At 46.5% G+C, this 22,972-nt stretch overlaps 1 protein-coding gene across 1 annotated transcript in view; it reads left to right on the forward strand.

The window, feature by feature from the left end:
• TNPO3 (transportin 3) overlaps positions 1-22,972 on the forward strand; it is a 50,814-nt gene that overhangs the window by 7,572 nt on the left and 20,270 nt on the right. Inside the window, exons 2-6 of the mRNA XM_067317595.1 lie at positions 12,569-12,769; positions 14,156-14,229; positions 15,085-15,241; positions 19,442-19,585; positions 22,714-22,889. Coding sequence (XP_067173696.1) covers positions 12,569-12,769; positions 14,156-14,229; positions 15,085-15,241; positions 19,442-19,585; positions 22,714-22,889 — 752 coding nt within the window. The remainder of the gene's footprint in view (positions 1-12,568; positions 12,770-14,155; positions 14,230-15,084; positions 15,242-19,441; positions 19,586-22,713; positions 22,890-22,972) is intronic.

The raw sequence follows: 22,972 nt of genomic DNA on the forward strand, positions 1-22,972 counted from the left end.
AGGAGGTCTGTACGGGCAAGTCTGAAGGAAGCACAGGTTTAAAAAGGCTGTTCTAGAGGTGAACCGATCATTTAGTGAGACTTGCTCGCAGCTTATCTGCCCTCATCAGAGCTGCTGTTAACCTTGCCTTCTGCAGGCTGTTAAGCTCTCGATGGATTTTTGAGAATTGATGGCATCTTGGCAAAGCTTTGGAAGAGGGTCTGCATGCCAGCACGCGAAGATTAGATGTTAATGACCCTCTGTTTATACAAGAGGCTGTATTCATTTCCCAGTCTTGGAGTTGTGTGTGTCTGTCTTCCCCAGAGTGCAGGGTGGTATTCTGTCCAAGTCCTCTGGTGCTGCTGGTCCTGAGCCTTTGGAACGTTAAACTCTACACAACAAGAAATGTGCCAACCTAATTGTCTCCTGTGATGAGATGGTTGGCTTGCTGCACTAGAGAAAGCAGTGGAAGTCCTGTTCCTTGACGTTTAGCAAGGGTTTCAACACAGTATAGCACGCTATTACTGTAAACAAATTGGAGAGAGATGGAACAGATGGGTGGACTGTAAGGTGGGTGGAAAACTGGCCAGACCACTGGGCTCAAACCATAGTGGTCAGTGGTTTGAAGTTCAGCTGGTGGCCAGTTATGAGCGGCATTCCTCAGGGCTTGGTGTTAGGGCCAGTGCTCCCAAATGTCTTCATTAGCCACCTGGATGACAGGACAGAGGGCACTTCAGCAGGTTCATGGATGATACTGAATTAGGGGGAGCAGTTAATACACTGGAGACAGGGCTGCCTTTCAAAGGGACCTTGATGGGCTGGAGAAACGGGCTGACAGGAACCTCAGGAAGTTTGGTGATGGCCGGAGCCAAGTCCTTTCCCCGGCATGCAATAATCCCCTGCAACAGGTCACCCTGGGGCGGCTGGCCAGAAAGCAGCATTCCCTAAGAGAATGGACAAACTCTGGAACAGAGGCCAGAGTGGAGAGAGCCTCCATCCCGGGAGACGTTCACAGCTGCCCTGGACAAGGCCCTGAGCAACCTGATTTAAGTGGCTTCTGCTCTGAGCAGAGAGTTTGACCAGACACCTCCAGGTGCTTCTTCCAACTTTATTTATTCTGTGATTCTAAGTTTCAGATTTTTCTGCTGTCTTATTTTTAAGTCTTCTTTGCAACAATGTAAATCTTCTGGGGTAAAGATTGCCTAGGGAAGTATTTGAATCCTTTCAAGGGAGGGGTATAAGATTTTAATTTGGGGAAGAAAAATGCAAATTAAGCATTTTGGTGGAATATTTGGGGGAATATTTGGTGGATTATTAGGAAAATGCTTCCTCTGAGGCAAGATTTTTTTCAAACAGCCCACCACATGCTTTTCTGAGCTGCAAGTTCTTGATTCTCACAGCATCTCTCTCAAAAGGCTGGGCCTCCCATTCGTAATTTGTCTTTGTGCTGCTTTGGTATCCATATCTTAGATTGGCATCGGACAGACCCCTGGAGTAGGTGACTTCTTGAGGTATCTTCAATTCAGTTTGGTGTGCTGGACGAGGAAAGAAATTGCGGTGATGTTTGCTGGGGTCCATCACCAATTCTGGTGTCTTGATAAAACCACGTCTCTAGTATACAAGCTGTGACCTGTTATTTCAGTAACAAACATAAGTCTGACTTGCAGCCTCGAGTGGCAGGCTGTGGTAGGTAGAAGATGCCTACCTTTACGGAGCTCCTTGAGTCGTCTTCAAAGTCTTGTTGAGCAGAAGACTTGATTTTGAATGCACCGTCTTTGCCTAAAGCTTGTTTGAGTAAAGCGTAGCTGTAGCTCAGTGTGTTGATGTGCATTACAGCCATTCTTCAAAAGCATGTATGAGACTCTGGGGAGAGGCTTTTCAATAGCTATAAGGATTTGCCAACTGTTTTCTTGGCTTGGGAATTATGACCTTGGGCATATCATACTTTGGAGGTACTATTTGATTAAAGAATGGAAACAGACAGTTCTTTGTGAGACGGCTGGGGTGTAAAACACTTTGTGGCTGCCTTTCAAGCATGAAGCCTTCCCTGTTTTCACAGCTTTATGGCTCAAGCCAGCCTTTGTCTGAAAAGGATCCATAAAATTTAAGGCTATGTTAGGAGCTTCACTGTCTGATGCTTCAGCTTTCATATACGTGGATGATTTGTTAGAGTTCTGCAAGTAACTGTTCCACTAACTGGGATTTAATGGCATTTGCATGGACCGGAAGCTCCTTTTTCCAAAGCTGATTTCTCCAGAAAGACTTAATTGTCACTGAAGGTTTCTGACTGGGATGAGTGAAGTCAAACTGTTATGGGCTTTTTCCAACATTTGCACCTAATTTGATACAGCTTGAGTCCCTCACTGTTATTCATGGTCTCCTGCTCCCTAGTAGGAGATTAAATTTTGGGGGAATTTACTTGTTTCTGGTGACCATCTAGTTTTACACCGTTACTAGTGCTTAGGGGGCAGCTGTGGCCTCCATGGCTGCCTGGAGTCATTTGCAGATTCTTTGGCTAGATGTGTTTAGTCGAACACCATGAATTTTCTTAAATTCATGTCTCAGGTCTTTCAGGGTCTCAGGTTCTGCACTGAAGATGCACCATGAGTGCTTCTGCTGGATGCTTGTCTGTCTTCAGACTAGTGGTGGCTGAAGCTGAGCATGAAGATTTTTAGGATGTTACATCAACTGACAGCAGCTCTCTAGAAGATATCTGGGGACTTTTTTGTCTGTTCGCTGTTACATGAGTTACCAGCTTTGTTTAACTCTCTCGTGCCTCAATACGTGATGCCCATTTCACTGCACTCTCTCCATCCGTACTGTCGCCAGGATCTCATCAGCTGAATAGTGGGGTTTGAGGTCACTTCTGCAGACTGGTGCGCCTGGAAAAGTAGGTGGTGGGAGTCAGCCAGGTCCCTCAGGAACAGCCTCCAATGTTAGCTGGCATAAGCTCGTTCCCTTACTGATGATCACTCTAGTGTTGGGGCCAGAAGGTGACAATGCCAGCAAGCGGTCCTTCTCTGTAGGTGCTGTCCCGTACAGCTCATAATGGCGACAAGCTATAGCTGTATTGTCTGCAAGGAGAAACTTCACAGGCTGGAGGAACTGAGGGTAGCAGCAGGCTGAAGGGAAGATGATATTCTCTTTTCTCTAGGAGATTTGCTTGGTATGAAAGCACCACAGTTTAGGGACCAGGGCCACCACCAGAGCTAGTGGGACAGTTTTGTGTTGAAGGCCAGTGCATCTGAATTGGGTTGTTTTTCAGAATGACAGGCTGTATTTTGGGGATTCTCTATTTCCATTTTGCGGTATGCTGTGTGGGCAGTGATGTGCAAGGCTGGTAGACGTGTCCTCCCACACAAAATTCTTCTGCCTCTTGGACAGTGCATCTTTTGTGAGGAGAAGATGCAAGGTTGCCTAGTTTTGAGAAGCTGCAGGTTCCTCACTCTTAATCATGGTTTCCAACCTCCTGTTTAAGGTCCTTTTTAGATATGAATTTCCTTGTGACTACAAATTGTCCAGCTCTTCTCTACAGGAATAGCATAATCTTGCCAGCTCCATTTCTAATTCCAGGGTTGAGGCTTCTTTGCAGGCTGCATTTGTTTAAGAACTTGGATTACATCTTTGTAAGTGCTCTCTGAACACTTAAAATAGATGTGGCGTTATCTCCCCTCCCTCTCCTGTTTTTCCTCCTAGGCCTACAGGAAAAACAACACGATCTGTTTACAGGGCTTTGGTTGGGGTGCAGAAGTGAACGTGCTGAGTATTTTGTATCTTGGTAAGGGAAAACTGTATTAAAGCACAACAAACTCTTTAAGTATGAGTGTGTACCGTGTCAGTCCCTTTAAAGGTCTTAGTTTGCGTCTGCCATATGTTTTTGCAGTATCGTTGCAATCTTGTTGGTAATCTGAGGAGGAGAGGCTCGCAGGCAGCTGGGATGTCTCTAGCGGAGATCTCCGAACATCAAGCCTGGAAGTGTGCTCCGTGTTCAGCCGGGGGCCGTGCAGAGAGGAGACCGGCAGGAAGCTGGGTTTATGGCAACTTGGGCTGGGAAGCAGCCTGTGGGTACCAGTACAGCAGAGGCTTAACAGGGGCGTGAGGCTGCTTTTGTGAGGACCAGGCTGGGAAGTTTAATGTGGATGGATTGGGCATAGGGTATTCCTTCTGCTCAGTTGCTTTTTTCTCTTCTCCCCCCCCCCCTTTTAGAAAACTTTTGTTTTTCTTTTTACCTTGCTACTATGGCACTTTGGCTGTGAATCTTAACACTTCTGCAGCAGACTCCTGTCCTCCAGTACGATGCTGGTAATCTTTTTTGTTTGCCCTTCAGGTAGCACCGGAATGGTGAAACTAGCTAGACATGGGTCTATTTTCCTTGTGAAAAGTGATTGAACAGCAGCAAGCAAACAGTAAAATGATGAAAAATACATTTGATTTTTGCAAATGTTTTCAATTATAATTTTCCAGGGTTCTAACACTACAAGCCGTCTCTAAATGAATGCGTTCTCATCTACCCATTTGTTAAATTGCAAGAAATATTGCTTTTTTGTGGGTAGGGTTTTTCTTTGTGCGAATGAGGTCCCTAGGCTCGCCTTGTTTACATCTTGGTCTCTTGTTGTTACAGTCGTGTAAATACCCAACTCATATTTCATACCAGTGTTAAATGTCAAGCTTCAAATGTTCTGTGTTTTAGCATTCGGTTCTGATTTTTATCTGTCTCCAGAAGCTGGGTGCATCAAGACAAAGCCCTTTGGGTGTTGATCTTAAGAACTTAATGATAAGGGTTTGGGCTCTCTTTCTGGTTTGCTCAATTTTTACGTCAAAAGTAAACTTTTTTGAACCCAAGTATGAAGCTAGATAGCCGAAGAAAATCTTATGTACGTAAGCGAGATTGCTTGTAGATCCTAGGGAAAGTGGAACTTTAAGCCCACTCGCTCTTACGACAAATGGGAACAGTGACTCGTGGTTTGCTGGTAAGATCTCGGAGGCGATCAGCTCCCTCCCTCTCTGCAAGTCTCACTGCTTATGTACAAGGTCTCTTTTGATTCTTTCTGTAAAACCACCTCTTTTTAATGTAAAAATCCTTTCATAAAGGAATGGTAAAGTCATACTGAGTCTATTTATAATATGATTAATGTTAGGCCCTAAGCACAGCAGTCTACAGGCAAGTGCCTGTACTCTAGCCGGATCTGGTTTTACACAGTAGGATGTAGGAAACAATGAAAATGAAGCAAATGAATAATTTGGGTTGGAAAGTGAAAACTTGCTCTTTGAAACGATAGTTGGCTAGGTCCTCAGAGGTGCCATCCTCAGTGTAGTTAGGGAATGTGATACTTGTTTTTCAAGCTGGGTTAGCTAATGCTTTTCTTCATGGACCTCTCTGGAAATCCAGTTGGAGCTGAGTCTGTTTGTAGGTGAAAGGAAGGAATGAGCCTTTGGTTTCAAAACTTCAAGACAGGCTGAACTGTATGCTTGCAGAGTAGTCTCTCCAGATGTAAGTATTCATGCATCCTGTATGTCCTCAGCAGGAGGATAATCATTATTTAAAACAAAAAAACAACCAAACAAACAAAATACCCCAAACCCCCAGGACCTGGAAGGGTTTGAGAAGGTAGGTCCTCCCTGCACACAACTGATGGTGGTGATACATTGTCTTCCTTCCCGTAAGTGGTTGTAATCTGAAGGATGCTCTTAATTTGCTTCCGCCCCCTTCCCTCCCCCATTTTTTTGTTTTTTCTTTTTCATCTTGGAAATACTTTCTTGTCACATGCCCAGAAAAATTCCCCAACTGTGTTAGTCTCCAAAAGTACTTGGCTGCCCTCTGATCACTAGTGAGATAGTCTTCTTGACAGTAGTTTGGACTAAGAGCTTGGAGACTCAACCTCGTAGGAGTGGATTTGGAGACTAGCTGGCCCATCTTCCAGCATGGTAACTCTATGCTTTGCTTGTGCGTATCATTAAGATTTCAGTATATTATCAAAGCTTCCCACAGCTCTGCTAGGTTGTCTTCTCTACATGTGCTCCCGTACAGCTTTGGAGACTTCTCTGGTCAGGAAGGAGGTGTCTGCCTTGCTCTGCAGGAGTGAAGCAGGTATTACGTTGTGTCAAGCAGTAGGGATTTGTAGGTGTCTGGAACGTGGCGCAAGTTGTTTGGGGTGCCACGCAGCACTCTTTAAATGACAGACTTCTAGAAATGTCAGATCCTCGTGCTGCTCCCTGTAAATGTCATTCCCTGAGCTACGCTTCGGAAGTCTTTACCGTAAGCTTCTTAAAAATAAATATTTTGCTGTTCTTGTATTCAAAAGGGTCTTGTGAGCTCTTCAGGGGAAGAGGGAGCCAGCTATGCAGTTGATGTAGTGAACTGGGCAAAGTAGAACTCGGGTATCTGATAGCTGCAGTCAAAGGCTAAGCATTTATTTATGTATTTATTTTCCCAAGTTGACGCCTCTGAAGATCTTCCCTAGGTGTTCTGCTGCCGTACACATCTATTTTTGCTAAATACAACTTCAGTGTTTTTTTTAGTATGTATGTTGATTGGCAGTCCAAATAATCGTACCTGGAGCTGTCTGAGGGAACGCAAAACAACTTGTTTCAGCTCTTGAAGGGTTTATATAGTTTCTGAATACGCTGAAGTAAATTTTTGGCACACGCTTCTTTTAGTACTGTCAGTGATTTTGTGTTCACTAAACCATTAATTTGCCGTCTGTGTTAAATCAGTAATTTCTACATCACTAGGTTCTCAGCTGCAGAGCAGAGCTGGCGTTCCCTGGCTTTGGTTTTGCAAGCTGTTTGGTAGGATCTCCTCACCCGCTTCCTTGCTGAATCCCCCTTGCTGCTGCTGCTGCTGTTTCAGTGTGCAGTTGTTCAAATCCAAAGGCCGGGGAAAATGTGTCTGTTAATGCGGTTGAGTAATGTTTTAATACAATTAGCAGAGGGTCTAGTGTGGTTCTAGATGCTGTAGTTAGTTTTTTTAATTTCTTGAGAAGGGCTTTTTCTTCGTTACCAGCTTGGGAATTAATTGATGAGTATAAACAAAGCCGTAGGGATATTTCTATCAGAAACACCTCCCAGTTTTTGCTGCTCCCTGTGTTGAAGTTTTCACAGGCAAGTTATATAATATGGTTTTGGTAATAGCTGGAGTTATTGGGGAGAGTTTATTTAATATAGACTGTGGTCACAGAGGCACAGAACAGCTGCAAAGGCAGGATCAAAGCCTCACAAGAGCCCAGGAGCTTGTTTTAAAGGAGGCAGCTTCTGAAAGACTCTTGCGTTGAACATCGCTAGCGATGGCTTCAAAGCCTGCCGGGTTCCCTTTGAAAACGAGCTCTGCAGAAGGCAGGTTCGGCTGGCCGCGCGCCCGCGCACAGGAGCCTTGTCGTGCTCGTACGGCCGCAGCAGGCTTGGGGCTTGGCCGTCCCTTCTCCAACCTGTTGCCGACAGGGACTGCAGCACAATTCAAAGACGGAAGCAATTCGTAGGAGAAACACTAGTCTGGTGTTTGAGATGAAGACTGTCTGGATGTATGATCTAATGCAGCCAACCTCATGCAGGGCAGAAATGTGACAGGGACCTGCATTTAAAGTGAAATTATGGGCCCATAGAGAACATGTGCTATGTCTTATTTAAAGCTGTAAAGAGTGAAACTGTCCTTCTGCTCATGTCTGGATATTGCAGCTAATTGTGGCATGTGATGTATTCACCCACTGGTCAGGCTGAGCATTAAGGCAGTTATTGCACTTTCTTCTGACTCTTTCGGTTGCATTTGGATGCACGTTTTCTTGAATTTCTTCCGAGTTGAGCTAAATGGAGAAAGGGGAGAAGAGACTGGAGAACACCAGAGTGCTGAACTTCTCAGGGTGGTCTGAGGGTCTCGTGTCTGCATACTTTCGGATTTGACAGCTCAGGTACTAACTTATGGGCTGAAATGGCCTTATAAATATTTTCCAGCAAAATTTCAAGGAGTAGATTCAGGAGCTGGGCCCTCTCTTACTTCCTGAACGTGAAGAAATCAGTGCTTTACTTTATAGTATGCGAAAGAGCCTGATTTTCATGGGGAACAAGACTGGATCGTGCTGACCTTGACCTGAAGTCTTGAACAACTCGGCACACTGCTCATTCCCTTGTCTTTCCCCCACGAGCGGCATTGCAGACCACTGCCTGTTTGGTGTGTGCCTGACCACTAAACCTGGATGTCTGCTGTCTTAAGCATCCACCCATGATGTGTTGGAGAAGTGGACAGGCAAAGCCCGCAGCAGTTTCCTATAATGTATAGGTAGATTTTTGAACGGAAGCGATACAATCCTGTGTGGCTAACTTGCCTTTCAAGATGAATTCTGATGTAGAAGAGATGATCCCAGAACAAAGAACAGGTAGAAGCTGAGATGAAAATGATGGTGATTTTTCTGTCTCTTCATTTGTAAATGTTCGAACGCAGTGAAGTCCAGACTTTGATCGTATTCTTCTGGTGCTTTCGAATGGGCAACTCTTCTGCATTTGGAAACAATTATGAGTTAAATCAGTCAAAAAGTGATATGAATGATGATTAGAAACTGAGGAGTGCTTGGCTGCCTTCCAGGAAGCCCTTGTCCGTTTAAGAAAGCAAAGAAAGGAACTGCAGCGCATATCTCAACTGAGAGGGGGAATGACGGCAGCTCCAACAGCTGGAAGAAAGGCAAAACTGCTCGTGCATAAGCAGTCTCTGAATGGTAGAAGACTGGTGAGGAGAAAGGAATTTGAAGAAGGCTTTTCAAGTATATTAAAAGCAAAATTTGAATTCTGGTGTTGCTCTGTTTCTAGGTGGAGATGGTGGAATGCATGATTGTGCATGGAAGAGAAGTGGCAAATTTGTTTTATATTTGGGAAAATCCAGGCAATAAATTCATGTGACATAATGAAATGCTATCCAGTGTAGTGTTGAGATGTGAAAGAAAGAAACTCGAGCTGAGCGCCTTTTAATTGTGAGATCCAATAAACTTGGATACAAGAGTGTTTAAAGGGGCTGGATGAGCTCTGTGTACCATTGAACTTGGATTTATTGGCCTAACCCCTGTGCCTACTATTTCTTTTTGGCTGGGGGTGTGAAGGCCTGGAGGCAGTCCAGAGAAAACACCAAGCAAAAGGCTTTCATTGGAAGTTAAGACTGGCAACTCTGAACTCCTTAACATTTTATTATTACTATAAGTGTTATTGATCACTGGAGAAGTTCAAGAGAACTTCATGGAAGAATCCAAGCCCCATGTTTACAGGTGCTAACCGTGAGGCCTAGGTTCAAGAGAGAAGTTGAGCTGGAGAGTTGGGAGAGCTCTTGGATGGCGGTAAGATGTGAGGATTTCCCAGTCTTTACTGACAGAACTGAGAAGCTCAGTCTATACTTATTTTGCCTATGCAGGAACAAGTACTTGATGACAGATGCGGTCTTCCCTCTGAAGATATGGTGATACAGCTGGAAGATGAGGCTAGACAGACTGCATATTTTTTAAATGAGTATTTAACCACAGGAACAACTTGCCAAAGGTTATGATTGAATCTCCTTCACTACCAAGTCTGAAATCAGGACTTTTTTTTTTTTTTTTTTAGTAGAGGCTTTAGTTTGCATTGGATTTAATTCAGGGAAGTCTTGTGGCTTAAAGGGTATCGTAGATGAGGGCTGCAAAGCCACTGCCACATAGCATGGTCAAGCTCAGAAGTGCTCCTCTGAAGTGCCGCTTCCTAGTCCAAGTCGGTTGAATTTCTTATGTTTTAACCATGCTAAACCGAAGAGCGGTAATCCCGCTCTATTATAAAGACATCAGCTCATTTTAACTCCTCCTTAGGTTCACGTAGTGCAAAAATTACCAGTGTTTAAAGAGGCAGTAGTGTGTCTTATTTTATCTTTCGGGGCTGGGGAGAGTTAACGCCAAGCTGCCCTTGTGCAGAGGGGGTTTGAAGCTTGAAAAATAAAAGTATGTGTGATCAAGACGTGGGTTTCACGGTAGCCCTGGTGCACCAGGGATGCCTGACGGAGCCCTCCATTCGGGTTTGGAGATGTTCGCGCAGGTAGTTTGCATAACCTCCTGAACCCAAACTGTATTGTCACCAAAAAAAGCCCTCGTTACACGACGGGGCTCGTTACACGTCTGTTGTTGTGCAGCCCGGCCGCGGCGAGAGCGGCTCGCTGGGCTGGATCGCTGCCTCCCAGCGCTGCTGCACGCGGCGGCCCCGTGGGGTATACGGCTCTGCTGTTCCGGTAGCTAACCGGGGCCAGGGGATGAGCGCTTGCTGAAAAGCTTTTCCTCCCTGTGTGCTTATTCCCTATATGTAGGCTACAGAGCAGAGGTCGATGTATGTGGGTATGGAAAAAGAGCAGGCTGTGTAGTCTTGTCTAGTGCCACGTGTGTGACAAGGAGAGGGGTGGCAAAGGGACGGGAGCTTCAGCCGTGATTGGGAAGGACTAGGGGAAGGCTACGGTATGGATCTGCTTTTCCACGTAGAGGTTTCCTCCAGGTACAGTAAGAGGATGTCTTTTCTCCTGGGGTTTCTGTTCATCGTAGCAGCCGCAAAAAGTGCATGAAGAACGTTGCCGTCTACATCTAGCGATGGCCTATATCACCCCTTGGATTTTTGTTTGTAATATGTTTTTTAAAAGGCAGGCAAACAGAATCCATTGTACAATACATGAGGAGATTAATATTGTAATACATTTATTTAGTTGTTCCCTTGATGATGCTGTTGGACCTGGATAGACTTTCGCTAAAGTATTCCTCTGTCTTGGGGGTGGATCCTGGTCTGTTGGGCATTAATACACAGCTTTCAGGGAGCTCCTTGTTTTGGGGTAAGATGTTTGCCTATGGGTGCTGTTGGTTGGAAGTGTCTTTTGTTTCCCCCAGTGAAAAGAATTAGAAATAACTGCCATGTTCCAGTCCCATGACTCATTCCCCTTATTTTATATGTGGGGATATCTTCTGGAGTTCAACAGAGTGACTTTCACAGTGATTACAGTGATAGAAAACGTAACGTGATGACTGTTGGATGTGGTTGGCCTGTCACTTCTGAGGGTCCATGGAAAATAGAGGCTTGGGTCCAGCAGTTTTTTTCGTGGTGCGTGTCAGAAGAGTAGGGTGAGTCACTTGACGTCAGTCACATGCCTCTAGTAGCAGGAGAGCACAGGGTAAATTGTGTGACTTGTTCGGTTTGAGCTGAAATGTGCACACAAAAAAATTCAGATTTCAAGTGTTTTGGAAAAACAAAACAATAATTTTAATATGTAACAAAAACAAATACACTTACCAAAATAAAGTGTCTTTCCAAAGAAAGATGTCTTCTTCAGTTCTGATAGTCCTCTTCACTGCTAATAGTTTCTTTCCAAACTTTGCTCAAGTTCTCCAGCAGTAGCCCTGCTCTTCTGTGGTTGGGTTCAGCGACGGCTGGTGGACCTGACTGAGCTTTCCTTCCCCGGCTTGCTTAGTTTTCCCCCTGAGCCCCGTGCAGTAAGTCTTCAGCAGGTCTGGTTGGTGTCCGCGGTGTGAAGTGCTTGTTCTCTGTGTCTGCCCGTTCCCTTACAAACAGGTTGCAACTGGTAATTCTGTCCCTGTTGTACTGCCCCAACGCCAGCTTTCAGTGTTGTCCCTTATATCAGGTTTCTTCTCCTCCGTGGAGACGAGCCAGGCTTCCAGGACTGATGTAGGCATAACCCAGGGCGGGGGAGGAAGGAGTATTTTCCTATCTTCTGTCACGGCAGTTTGGCTTGTTGATGCTGCTGAGTTTGCTTTGCGTCATCTTGGGAACGTGCGGGTGGCACACCGGTCTGGCAGGTAATGCCCGCATGCGGGGGCCGGTCCCCTGGCTTACTTAGCTCTCTCCTGGTAGACTGAGGTCCAGTGCTCCAGAGAGGGCAAAGCCTTCACTTTATACCAGTCAGAGGGCTGTTCTTTGCATCTCTCCTTTCTCTGGCCAGACAGATGAGCCACTGATTTCCCTCTCTGCTGGCTCCCTTCCAAGATCTTTAGTGTATCCCCAGTCTGCTGTGGAGTCGTCGGCTCCAGTGTATGCTGCTAGCACTGGAGATTTGCCTGATGACTTCGATCTTGCAATTACATGTCATTATTTTGATCAGGGGAGACCTTTATACTGTCTTCTTTTTTCCTTTTGTCCCTTGCTGAGCTCCCTCCATTCTCATTGATACGTAATAGGAGCAGCAATTACCCGTCATAGCCTGAAAAGCCTCTCTTGTAGCTTTTTAGTGCAAGGACGTGCATCAGATATGCTCTCTAATCTGTTCTCCCAGAGGGAATTCAGGTAACCGAGGCACCGAGCAGCTCTGCTGATGCCAGGCGTGTGCTGGAAACTGCTCTGCTTGTGTGAGGTATCGGGCAGGTGTCACTGCCCTGGCACCAGGCCCTGCAGCAATGTGCTCGGCATGGACTCCTCTGCTGACAGTCTTCCCTGGAGAAACGGCCGGGGACATGTGTGCTTTCATCTGTAGGAATTTGGGCTTTCCCTTGTCTCAATACGTGGCTTTGTATTGTAGAAAACCCACTTCAAGCCTGCTGGTACCTACTGAATTTGTTCCACGTTTCTCCTCCTGCTTGCTGATGATGCTGTGGCCTCTCTCTAGGTTCACGCGTGGGAGATCTCAGACCAGCTGCTGCAGATCCGGCAGGATGTGGAATCGTGCTATTTCGCAGCGCAGACCATGAAGATGAAGATTCAGACTTCATTCTATGAGCTCCCCACAGATTCGCATGCTTCGTTACGGGACTCGTTGCTGTCCCACATCCAGAACTTGAAAGACCTGTCACCTGTCATCGTAACCCAGGTAGGCCCTGCGTTGAGCGGAGAAGGGGGAAGGAGCCGTTCTCTAAATGGCTGCAAGTGAAAGAAGTCTGAGGCTTGCATTCAACAGTAAAGCCTGGACAGTTAGTCTTAATGGGCTGCTCAGAGCAGACTGGTAGCCGGGCTTGTGTCACAGCCCTGCTAGAGCCGTTCTTTACAGTAATTGCTGGCTTGCTTGGAGGAGGCAGGATAGATGCTGCAGGTCACACCGACTGTGGCCATCTCCGGCTCTGTCACTTCTGTTTTTTTTTTTGAAACAGCCTTTGGTCTCCCTTGGTCGCTTTTCCTCCAGCGCAAAGCAGGGATAACAGAGAAAGTCAATGCCTGCAGCCAGCCGGTCGTGTCTCCAGTACAGGATTGTTTGCTCTTGCTGATCATTTGACTCCTTTAGTTAAATCAACTACTTCATCCCGTTGTTTGCTGTTTGGAGAGAGTGAGAGGAGGAACAGCTGTTCCTGGGGGGGTTTTCTGCTCTCAGCAATGGAAGCAAAGGGCAGATTTGCCCAGCAGCGCTCTGAGCGACTGGAAGGGCTTCTTCTGAAGTGCTTTTATGTTCTCAGAGGACCTCTTCCATCTGAGAACATGCGTTCCAGTTATGCCTCCGTCTCGCTGACACAGCTTTGTGGCACAGTGATGTTCGACACTGTGCAGACTGAGGCTAGGCTGGCTGTTCAGACCCTAAATAACCCAAAGGAGGATATCGCCTGTTCCTGTCGGGGCAGCAGGCGTACTGAACTTGACCACAGTTGCAGTAGGATTGGGTCTGGATGATTTTTTTTTGATTCCAAAAAAATCCATAGCCAAGCTTGTAACATTTGAGAATAGATAAGATACTAAAGGAAGGATGTTTGCACTATACCTTCTGACAGCCAACTTGAAACGTTTTCTCTGTAGCTGGGAAAGCACAGGCAGGTGTGTGATGGTATAGGAGGATGCAAGGAGTAGTTCAGTCTTACAGACCCCCAGCTCCTCAGCCTGACAGAACTGAGTGTGTTGCCTGTGGGGGAGTGATAGGGCCAGCACTGCCGCAGATCCGCTAGAAATACCTCTGACAAATAGGTATCTTAGAAGATCACATGCTCTCCGTCACCGAGTACATCATCCGCAAGAGACAAACTGCTAAGATCTGTTGTGTAGCCCCTTCTTTCCCAAAGGGATTATGCACACACCAGGGATACGGTGAATTAACTCCCCCTGCCCTGCAAGCCCTGTGTTACCTACGAGCCCAGACGAGCACAGGTTTGACCGAGGGTCGGCACCCTTTCCCCTGTGCTGTTGGGTGGAATCTAGGAGTCTTGGTTTTAACAGTAGGATTTCAACAATCACTAGTCTGAGCTCTGTTTTTTCTCCTCTTCTCCTCCCCTTTTAGCTTGCTTTAGCAATAGCAGACCTTGCCCTGCAAATGGCTTCTTGGAAAGGCTGCGTACAAACACTGGTTGAAAAGTAAGTAACTGCTTATATCATTAAACTCTGAATTGTTCATTGAGTAAACAGTAGTGGGTGAACCTGCACGATCCAAAAAGGCACACAGCAGGAAATGGCCAGGGAACAGGGAAGTGTCCTGATCAATAACTTAGTGGCTTGGATTATAGCAGGGAGATAGGCTAGAGGGGAGGAAGCGAGTCTGTGTACGTCCCTGTGTGATAGAGGCAGTGCACAACTCTGTGAGCTCGACTTTGAGCCACACTGATTTTTCTCGTCTCCTGTTTTTGTTGCTTTATGATCCCTCGTCCCCTCCCATTTTTAGCCTCTAGTGCAGGATTGAACAGCAAGCTCAAGTCCTTCACTGCTGCTCTTCAGTCAGCTCTTGCTGCTGTTCGCTGTCCTGAGGCGCTGCATTCGCTTTGCCGGTGCAGCTGTGCCCAATTTTTGTTTGATGGAGTTTTTCACTAGCGTGGGGCTGCCGTGTGTTCACTGACATGGGATATCACGTGCTGTAGTACTATTATGCTGAGACTGTCTTGTTCCGGACAGTATCACCATGCTATGGTGGTCCCATGGTATTGCTGAAAGGGGAAGGAATTTAATTTGTCTGGGCAATGGCAGTTGGACTTGATTTGCTTGTAGGACAGGACAACTTTTGCCATTTTTCTCAAACTGGTTGTTAAAAATTTTGAGCTTTACCATCGAGTCAGATACATCTCATCAGTGCTCTGCCTGTACAGCTGGACACTCAAGTGTGTCTGGAATAACTCTTCCATCTCCAGCTGTGTAACCTAATTTACAGTATTTAGCTTTTTTGTGTGTGCTTAGCTACCACCTGCCTTCATGCACTGTCCTTCCTCTCCTTTGTTTCAGGTACAGTAATGATGTTACATCGCTGCCCTTTTTGCTGGAAATCCTCACGGTGCTGCCAGAGGAGGTTCACAGCCGATCCTTGCGCATTGGAGCCAACCGCCGTACTGAAATCATAGAGGATCTGGCTTACTATTCCAGCACGGTCATCTCTCTGCTGGTAAGGAGATGTGACGCTCGCAGTGACTGAGCGCTCTTAAACCGCTGAGGAAGTTCATGCAGTCGTTTTTTCCCCCTCTGTGTCATCGATTCTGGTTATTCCAGGTTGGGCATGATCAAAAAGCTGTTTGGCAGCTGGCAGGAAGTCTGTGTGAAACAGGCTGATTTTATAGTCCGGTTCCAAATGGATGAAAGTCTTAATCAGAATCACAGTAAGGTTTCTATTGTTAGCACTGGACTGAGAATTCAGCTGGTTATGGAAACTTAATAACTTTCTCATCCTCTCAACTGAACTCTCCACGTGAGGATTGTGTCGTCGTTGTAAGCGATGATGCAGAGTGTCGGGGCTTGTCTTCCAGGCCGGTATGTTTAAGTTCAGGAGAGTGCCATTAGTCTCCTGCACTGTCAGTCCGGTAGTTGGCTAGGACTGAATTCATGCACAGGCTGTGGCAGTTCTGGGTTATCTGATGGCTGAGCAAGAAATTGCGTCAGCCCATTATGGTACGTGTACAGATCTGTTAGAAGAGGGGCAGTCAGGTACTTAGAGGCTTGGATTTCTGTCGCTCCTCATGCCCTCTGCTCTTCAAACATAAGTACATGTGTGATAAGCTGAGGATGTGTGTTTAGCTGTGCGTTGTGTTCAGCATTGGCCAAGTGGTATTACTGTGACAACATTAAAACTGCCCGAGTGGGGAGAATACAGCCAAATTTCCTGGTCTTTTTTTAGAGGTGTTTCCCCTTTGAAGGAGCATTCAGGCTCTCCAGGAGCCGGATTGTTTTGGGCCCCAAAACAGGGCACATTTGGGGAGCAGGATATAAGCTTCAGAGGCTGAAAGGAGATGGTTGAAATGAATCCAGCCCTGCTCCCTGCCAGCTCCTTCCTTTCCAGAGAGCCACTTCTCATTTTTTTGCAGTGTTGTCTGAGTTCAGGAAATGAGTGGCCCATCTGATCCCCGACTTAAGATTCAAATGAAGCGTGTACCTTAGCTCCTAGAGCTTCCTGTGATTTTTACCATTTCACAGTGCTTGCTTAAATAAAGCGAGATAATGTACCCTTGGCTGTGCATATTAAGACTGTAATTCCGCCAAGCAGCTGGTTAATGTCACCATACTCCAGGTGGAGTCAAACTTTGGTGCGTTTAATTACAGTATCCAGTCCAAAGTCATTTCTGTGCTTTGCAGCCCCATCTTTCCTAGCTTTGCTGCCTTGCCCTCCTGGGTCTGTGGTGTCTCACTGCTGTCTTCCAGCTGCCTTTCTTTTGCCTGGCTGGTCTGCTGACCGGTATTCCTCTGGTAATTGAGTTGTAGCAATTGAATACAGAAGGACTTTACTTCAGATCCCTAATGCTTTATCCAGTTTAAATTACACGTATTTTGCTGCGGCATTTTTATGCCATTTCTCTGAATTACAGAATCACAGAAGCTGCCCCGTCTCCCTTTGATATGTGGGTGTCCCCTTTGCTGTTAGACTGTAGTTTAGATTTCCGTTTCACTGAGGAGCACAGCTGCATGTAGGTTTTTAGTTTTGCGTGTGAATCTGTTCTCTTCTCCTTTAACTGATATTTCTTGCAGGTCTTTTCTAGCTCTAGGCATGCCGTGTCTTTGCACGACCCCAGTACCGTGCTGCTCGGAAATGGGCAGTGTTCTGGGGGTGCTGTCAAGAGCCGGAGAGAAGGGGAATGCCTCCTCCGTGGGATGTGGTGGGATGTCTCTGCCCGGAGAAACCTCAGTTCTCATAGCGCATCACTTTGTGGTCCCCCAGGCTTGTGTGACCTGCGATTTCGTTTTTCCCTCCTTGCCTGTCGGACGTTAGTTGCAGTCCCTCCAAACTTCTCTGATATGACACAACATCAAACTTGGCTCTCAGTAGTTTTGTCTGTAACTTCTCATTTTGTGTCATCTACTTCTGAAGTTGGTTCGTTTAGCTTGAAGAAAAGGGTGGAGTACAGCCAATTAGGCTCCTAGGGCTTGCTTTAAATTTCAGTCATGCTGCTTTTTGCCTGATCTGAAACCTTTGCAGAAAGTCGTCGTTCTGTTTCCACACTGATTAAGGAAAGCCACAGGCAGCAGTTGGAACAGAAATATTAGTGTGGCAGATGCATCTGGTGGATGTTTCACTTTAACTTTGTGCGACACCTTAGTTTTGCTTTTCGCTTGGAGATGTAGGAAGGAGACTTCATTTCTCATAGTTATTCCGGTAACTCTGAAGGAAGGGGGATCGTGGAGACTAAAACGTAGCAGGACACAGAGTTGTGCATCCTCTGTCCATCAGTAACCTGGTTCTTGTCTGTGAAGACTATCTTACTCTCCCCCGATGCACTCACTGCATGTATCGCAACAAAGGTACGTGCCATTACCACCCCAGGCATTAGGGGAACCTGCTTCCGCCTCTTCTGTAGGCTTAGCTGCCTCTGAACGAGTCCTAGCTCGATTCTGAAACTTCATCTTCCTCTTATGCTGCCCAAAAGCTCTCTGCTGTGCCTTCCCTCTTAGCTGTCTCCATCCCCTCGTGCTTTTTCTGGGAAGCTTTGGAGAAGCGTGGCTGTCAGATCGGTTAGGCATGCGAGATCACCTTGCTCCGACTGCTCACGGCCTCATCGGAGATGACGCGAGGAGCCAATGTTGGATCACGAAGGGTCGTAGCCAGGTCAGCCAGCCCCAGCGGCAGAAACTAAATCCCTGAGCACATTCCCCTGCAGTGACTGTGCCAAGCTCGGAAGGGACAAAGCCCCTGACAGCAGTCCGGCGGCCGTTCTCCGGATCGCCGCTGATGACCCACGTGCAGTTACGGCTGCTGAGAGCAGAAGGGGGCAGGCGGTTTCGCAGGTGGGCCTGTCGTTTGCTTGCCTTGCTGTGTACAGGCTGTGCCCGTACGGTTTTCTCTATCCCGGTATGCTCTGCATCTGCGAGACTCTGTTCAGACTTCCTCTGCCCAGAGCTTCCTTAGCAAATTCCAGCGTGGGCATTTTAACCAGCTGCCTGAAGAGCAAAACTAAATTTCCTGCATAGGATTCAAATGTTAAACTCACTTTTCTTGGGTTACAAAAAGGCTTAATTAAAAAAAAAAAAAAGTACAGAAACTATGATAAAGTACAAGATCAGCCTCCAGGATTAAAGTGTGAGGCGGTCAGTGAGGAATTGCTTGGCTCCTTGGGAGAAGGAGGATCTGGGGTGCTCGTCCAGGTTCTGTCTGTCCAACTGGTTTCCCTTTCCCTCAGCCTAGTTAGGTCAGGGCGCCCTTTGGAGTTAAGCTGTGGCAAGGGTTGCTGTTAGATGCTGCTGAGCAGCAGAAGGGTTTGGCCATCACTGGAAATAAGAGCCACTAGCTACTGTGTGCGCAGTGGCGTGTAGGTCATCCGGTTGGCCTTTGGGTTAGGTGTGACCCTCAGGATTATCTTCTTGCCATCAGTCATGATTTTGTGGTGAGGGATATAAATTTGAGATCAGACTGAGTTTTAGGGATTTATTATGTGTGAAACTTGTTAGTGTCTCTGCTCCGTCAGCCTGAGACAAAATTCTGCAGAAAACTGATGGGCTGCGAATGGATGAGAACATTCAAGCTGCTTTCTCACTTCTGTAACAGCAGCTGAGGTTGACTGGTAGGTTTTGGCTCAGCCCATACATCTCATTGGATAGGGGGCTTCTTAGGGGCAGCCGGGACTGGGGACAGGGGTGTTGGAAACGGTTTGCTTTCTTGAATGTGCCTCACGTGGACTTTGAGAGCTGCAGCGCTTGGTGCTCGCTGCTCTTGAGAGGCTGCTTTCAGAAATGCTGTGTTCCTGATTTCAAGAACAACATGGGGACTTGGGGCACCTTAGTGTTACCAAGTAGATGCAGAAGTCCTCTCTGCTGGTGCAGGCATCCTCGGGGGTCCTGGGCTCTTACCGGGTGGATATCTTCTGGGTCAGAGTGCTTTTTCCATGTACGTATGACACTGCTGTTTGGTCGTGCAAAGTTTTGCACATCTCTTGAAGGGATCAGTTCAAATAGTGATGTCGAACAGGCTGGACTGCTGATTCTCCCAGTCCCCCTGCATCTTGCTAAGCATCATGAAGGAGCTCTTGATGTTAATCGTAGAGATGCCAGGTTGGCTTTTCAAAAGAAGTTGTTTTGGAGATTTTATTGTTGTTTTGGGGTGGTTTTTCTTTTTTTCGCTTGTAAAATTGTGGCTCCTAAGCAGTTTTTCCTTGTCCTGCTGTAGATGACGTGCGTGGAGAAAGCAGGCAATGATGAGAAGATGCTCATCAAAATCTTCCGGTGCTTGGGGAGCTGGTTTAACCTCGGTGTTCTGGATAGCACCTTCATGGCAAACAGCAAGTTACTGTCACTCCTCTTCGAGGTGCTGGTGAGTATTTCTTTCACGTGCTGGGAGTGGGAACCTTGGGTAGTAGGATGATGTTGCTTTTAAATCCAAGACTATTGGTCTGTTGGGCATGTTTTGTGCTGTCACCTGTGATTGAGTAGAGTGACGCCACTTTTCCACACCCAGCATGCAGGCACTGAAGGTGAGTTTCTTCCCTTCTTTCTCTCTTGATTAGGAGCCTTCCAGTCTTTACCCTGATCAGCTCCTTAGAGTGAGCTGACCCTCTCTGCTAGCAGGTGGGGAAGAGCAAGCTGTCTGTGCCTTGTAATAGATCCACGCTGACAGCTCCAGGCCTGAAATGCCAGTCTTCATTTCGAACCTGTCGTCTACCTTGAAGGACAGTTGGAGAGTGGCAGCACAGAGCGACAGTCCTGTTCTGGCTGCCGCTGAAATTTCCCACGCCATCTTCCCTGACGCGCTGCCTCCTGTTGGCACCGGGAAGTGTAGAAGGCACCACATGCGTAACACCTAATATTAGCTAATATCTCAAGGAGGAAAGCAGAAATACACTTACAAACAGTGCTGCTTCTGACTGTGTGCTTGGTCCTTAGTTTAGGAACTTGGTTTCTCTGGACCAAACCGATGTTGTCATGGAGGCGATGCAGTGAGTGCAGAGATGCATGCCCTGCACAGAGTTCCTGAATGCAGAACTGCTCAGGGAAATGGGAGAAGCACCCAAATTCTCACAACTTTTCAGCTTTATTTGCTTCGCTGATGGATATTGTTATTTACTGAGATCTGTGAGGGAGCAGATTTTTTTTTAATCTTGTGAGATTTTTCCATAGTAAGACAAAACTGAATAGCAAAGGTTTGCCATAGATGGAATTAGAGAAAACCTTCTGCCTGTGATTTAAAATTGAAATATTCTGGGAGAGGTACAGGTTTACTGGAGTCCATCACCCATGACCTGGGATGGGTGAACAAGAGAGACAGATAGAAAGTACTGGCAGAGCTTTTGGGTGTAAACAGAAAAAGCATGTGGGCTTTTTTGGCTATTTGCGTGGAGGAAAGAATCTGCAGCTCGTTCAGTATTATTTTTTCCTGCCCGTCTTCTGTTCTGACACAGAAAATATGTGTTCAGAGGTGAGACCCATTCACTTTGTTCTTGGAAGGGCATTTAAGACTCCTAAATCTTTTCCAAGCAGATGCTCTTCCCTGGTTTTACCGGAGCAGTTCTCAGCCACCTGGCTTGACTATTCCTCTTGAGTGCGTTCCTGCTAAATGGTGTCCGTGATGCACCTTCTCCCTGTGTCACTCAAGCATCGCAGCTTTCCTGCAGAGCAGGCTGGTGCCTGGGGAAAGCAGAGGTCACCGCTGTCTCTGTGGCACGTTGGACTAAGACAGGACTGCAGCAGGAATAGAGGTGTTTGATCACAGGAACCTTATGTTGCCATGGGTGATTCTTTCATCTCTGCAAACCCGTTACTACATTTGTTAGCAGACAGAACATCAGGAAAAAAGTTCAGAGACAATTTAATCTTCTATTTATGTCTGTTCCCCTTATTCCTGCTCTACTAATCATCAATTTTGGACCCTGTATTAAACAGATGCTTTGTCTAGTTCAGGCAGGAGCCAGTGAGCCAGGTTCATTTTCTGTGATGGGTGCAAAACATCCAGAGCAGAATAGAAGATTTAACATTGGAGAAAAGACCATTTCTAGTCGTTACTGTTGGTAGTCCCTACAGCCAAAGTAGGGTGCCAGGTTTACTTTTGAGCATGCTTAGGTTTTTGTGACTTTAAAAGAGAGATGGTTTTGGTCTGAAATGCTGTGCTTGATCCTTTCTCCAGGTCAAATTGTCTTACAGAAATCTCTGAGCAAAAAATATTTGTTGTGCGTTACTTGGAGTAAGTTTGCTGTCTTCATGGTTAACTTTTTAGCTCCAGAAGTTGTCTGTGTTCCTCCTTAAAGAAACTAAATTTGTGTAATACTAAAATCAATTTTGCTTTTGCCCCCTCCAGATTTTCAATAAAATTGTACAATTTCCTGAGGTAAAGTGTCAAAAGAAGAAAAATAACTCCTGAATGACTTTTTCTTTTCTCCATATCTGAAAGCGGGAGAGCTCAGGAGACCAGTAAAACAAGGAGGCTGGGAGTATCCTGCGTCACTGCGGCAGGGAGGGCAAAGAACTGAACAAATAAAAAGCCAGAATTCCCCGAGGATACGGCTTTCTGCTGCAGCCCTGCTCGGACCCGCAGCCCAGCCTGAGTATTATCGATGCTTTCCGCCATTGTAAATGGGAACCCTCATTTGCATCTCTTCCATGGTACAGATTAAATAAGTGACGAATGTAAATGAGGGTTTCCATTCAGTGGAAGAAGGAATAGACTATACTCGGGCTGAGCCGCAGGTCTGAGCGGTGCTGCAGCAAAAACCTGCATCCTCTGGGACATGGGGTGTTTTGCTCACCAGCCTTTTTTATTGCATTGCTGTTACTTTTACACTTAGGGGTTTTTTTGTTTTTTGTTTTTTTCACTCCCCCTTTCCACCTTCATGTGTGATCTGGAGGCTTAATGAATTGTTTTCCAGATGCTTTGAGATCTCTCGTGAAAGGACACACATAGGCACACACAAAATTACTGTTCCTTTGTTTCCTCTCTCCACTTCACTGTTTGCTCCCTTCCCCTTCTTAGTATGCCAATCTTGTCTCCCTTCTTAATTGCCCAGGGCTCCGTGGGAGCCATTAAAGCGCCTGTTAAATCAGCCTTGCACAATTGCTATAAACGTCTACCAACCGGGACCCGAAACCCACTTGTTCACCCCAGACCGTCATAGTGATAAATATTTCGTATGCGCTTCTGTGAAACCTCACTGCCTTCCCTACTCGGGGATAAAAACAGAACAACGTTTTGCCTGAGTTACCGCAGGTCTCAGCTGGCCTTGTTCCTCTTATGTCTGCAGCTCCCAGGCCAGGCTCGGTGCGGAGGGTCCGTTTTGACCTCGAGTGTCTGTGCTGGTAAAGCTGCACAGGCTATCCAGGGATTGTTGGGAAGCTGTGGCTAAGCTGTAGGAAGCACGCTGGGAACAAAAAAGAATTGAATAGGATCTTCAGTAGCATCTCGTTTCTCACGGTGTAATCGCTGGGCTCATTTCTGCTTCCTCTTTCTTGCAGCAACAAGACAAGACATCGTCAAACCTCCATGAAGCTGCTTCGGACTGCGTGTGCTCAGCGCTCTACGCCATCGAGAACGTGGAGACAAACCTGCCCCTGGCCTTGCAGCTTTTCCAGGGCGTCCTCACTCTCGAGACTGCCTATCACATGGCTGTAGCACGGGAGGACTTAGACAAGTAAGTGAACTTACAGCCATGGCTGTGCCCAGAAAGGGAGGAGAGCTGCAGTAATTACCTGTCATTGTGTCTGTCCACAGTTA

Source organism: Apteryx mantelli, chromosome 1 (assembly GCF_036417845.1).
Source record: "Apteryx mantelli isolate bAptMan1 chromosome 1, bAptMan1.hap1, whole genome shotgun sequence".
Classification (NCBI taxonomy): Eukaryota; Metazoa; Chordata; class Aves; order Apterygiformes; family Apterygidae; genus Apteryx; species Apteryx mantelli.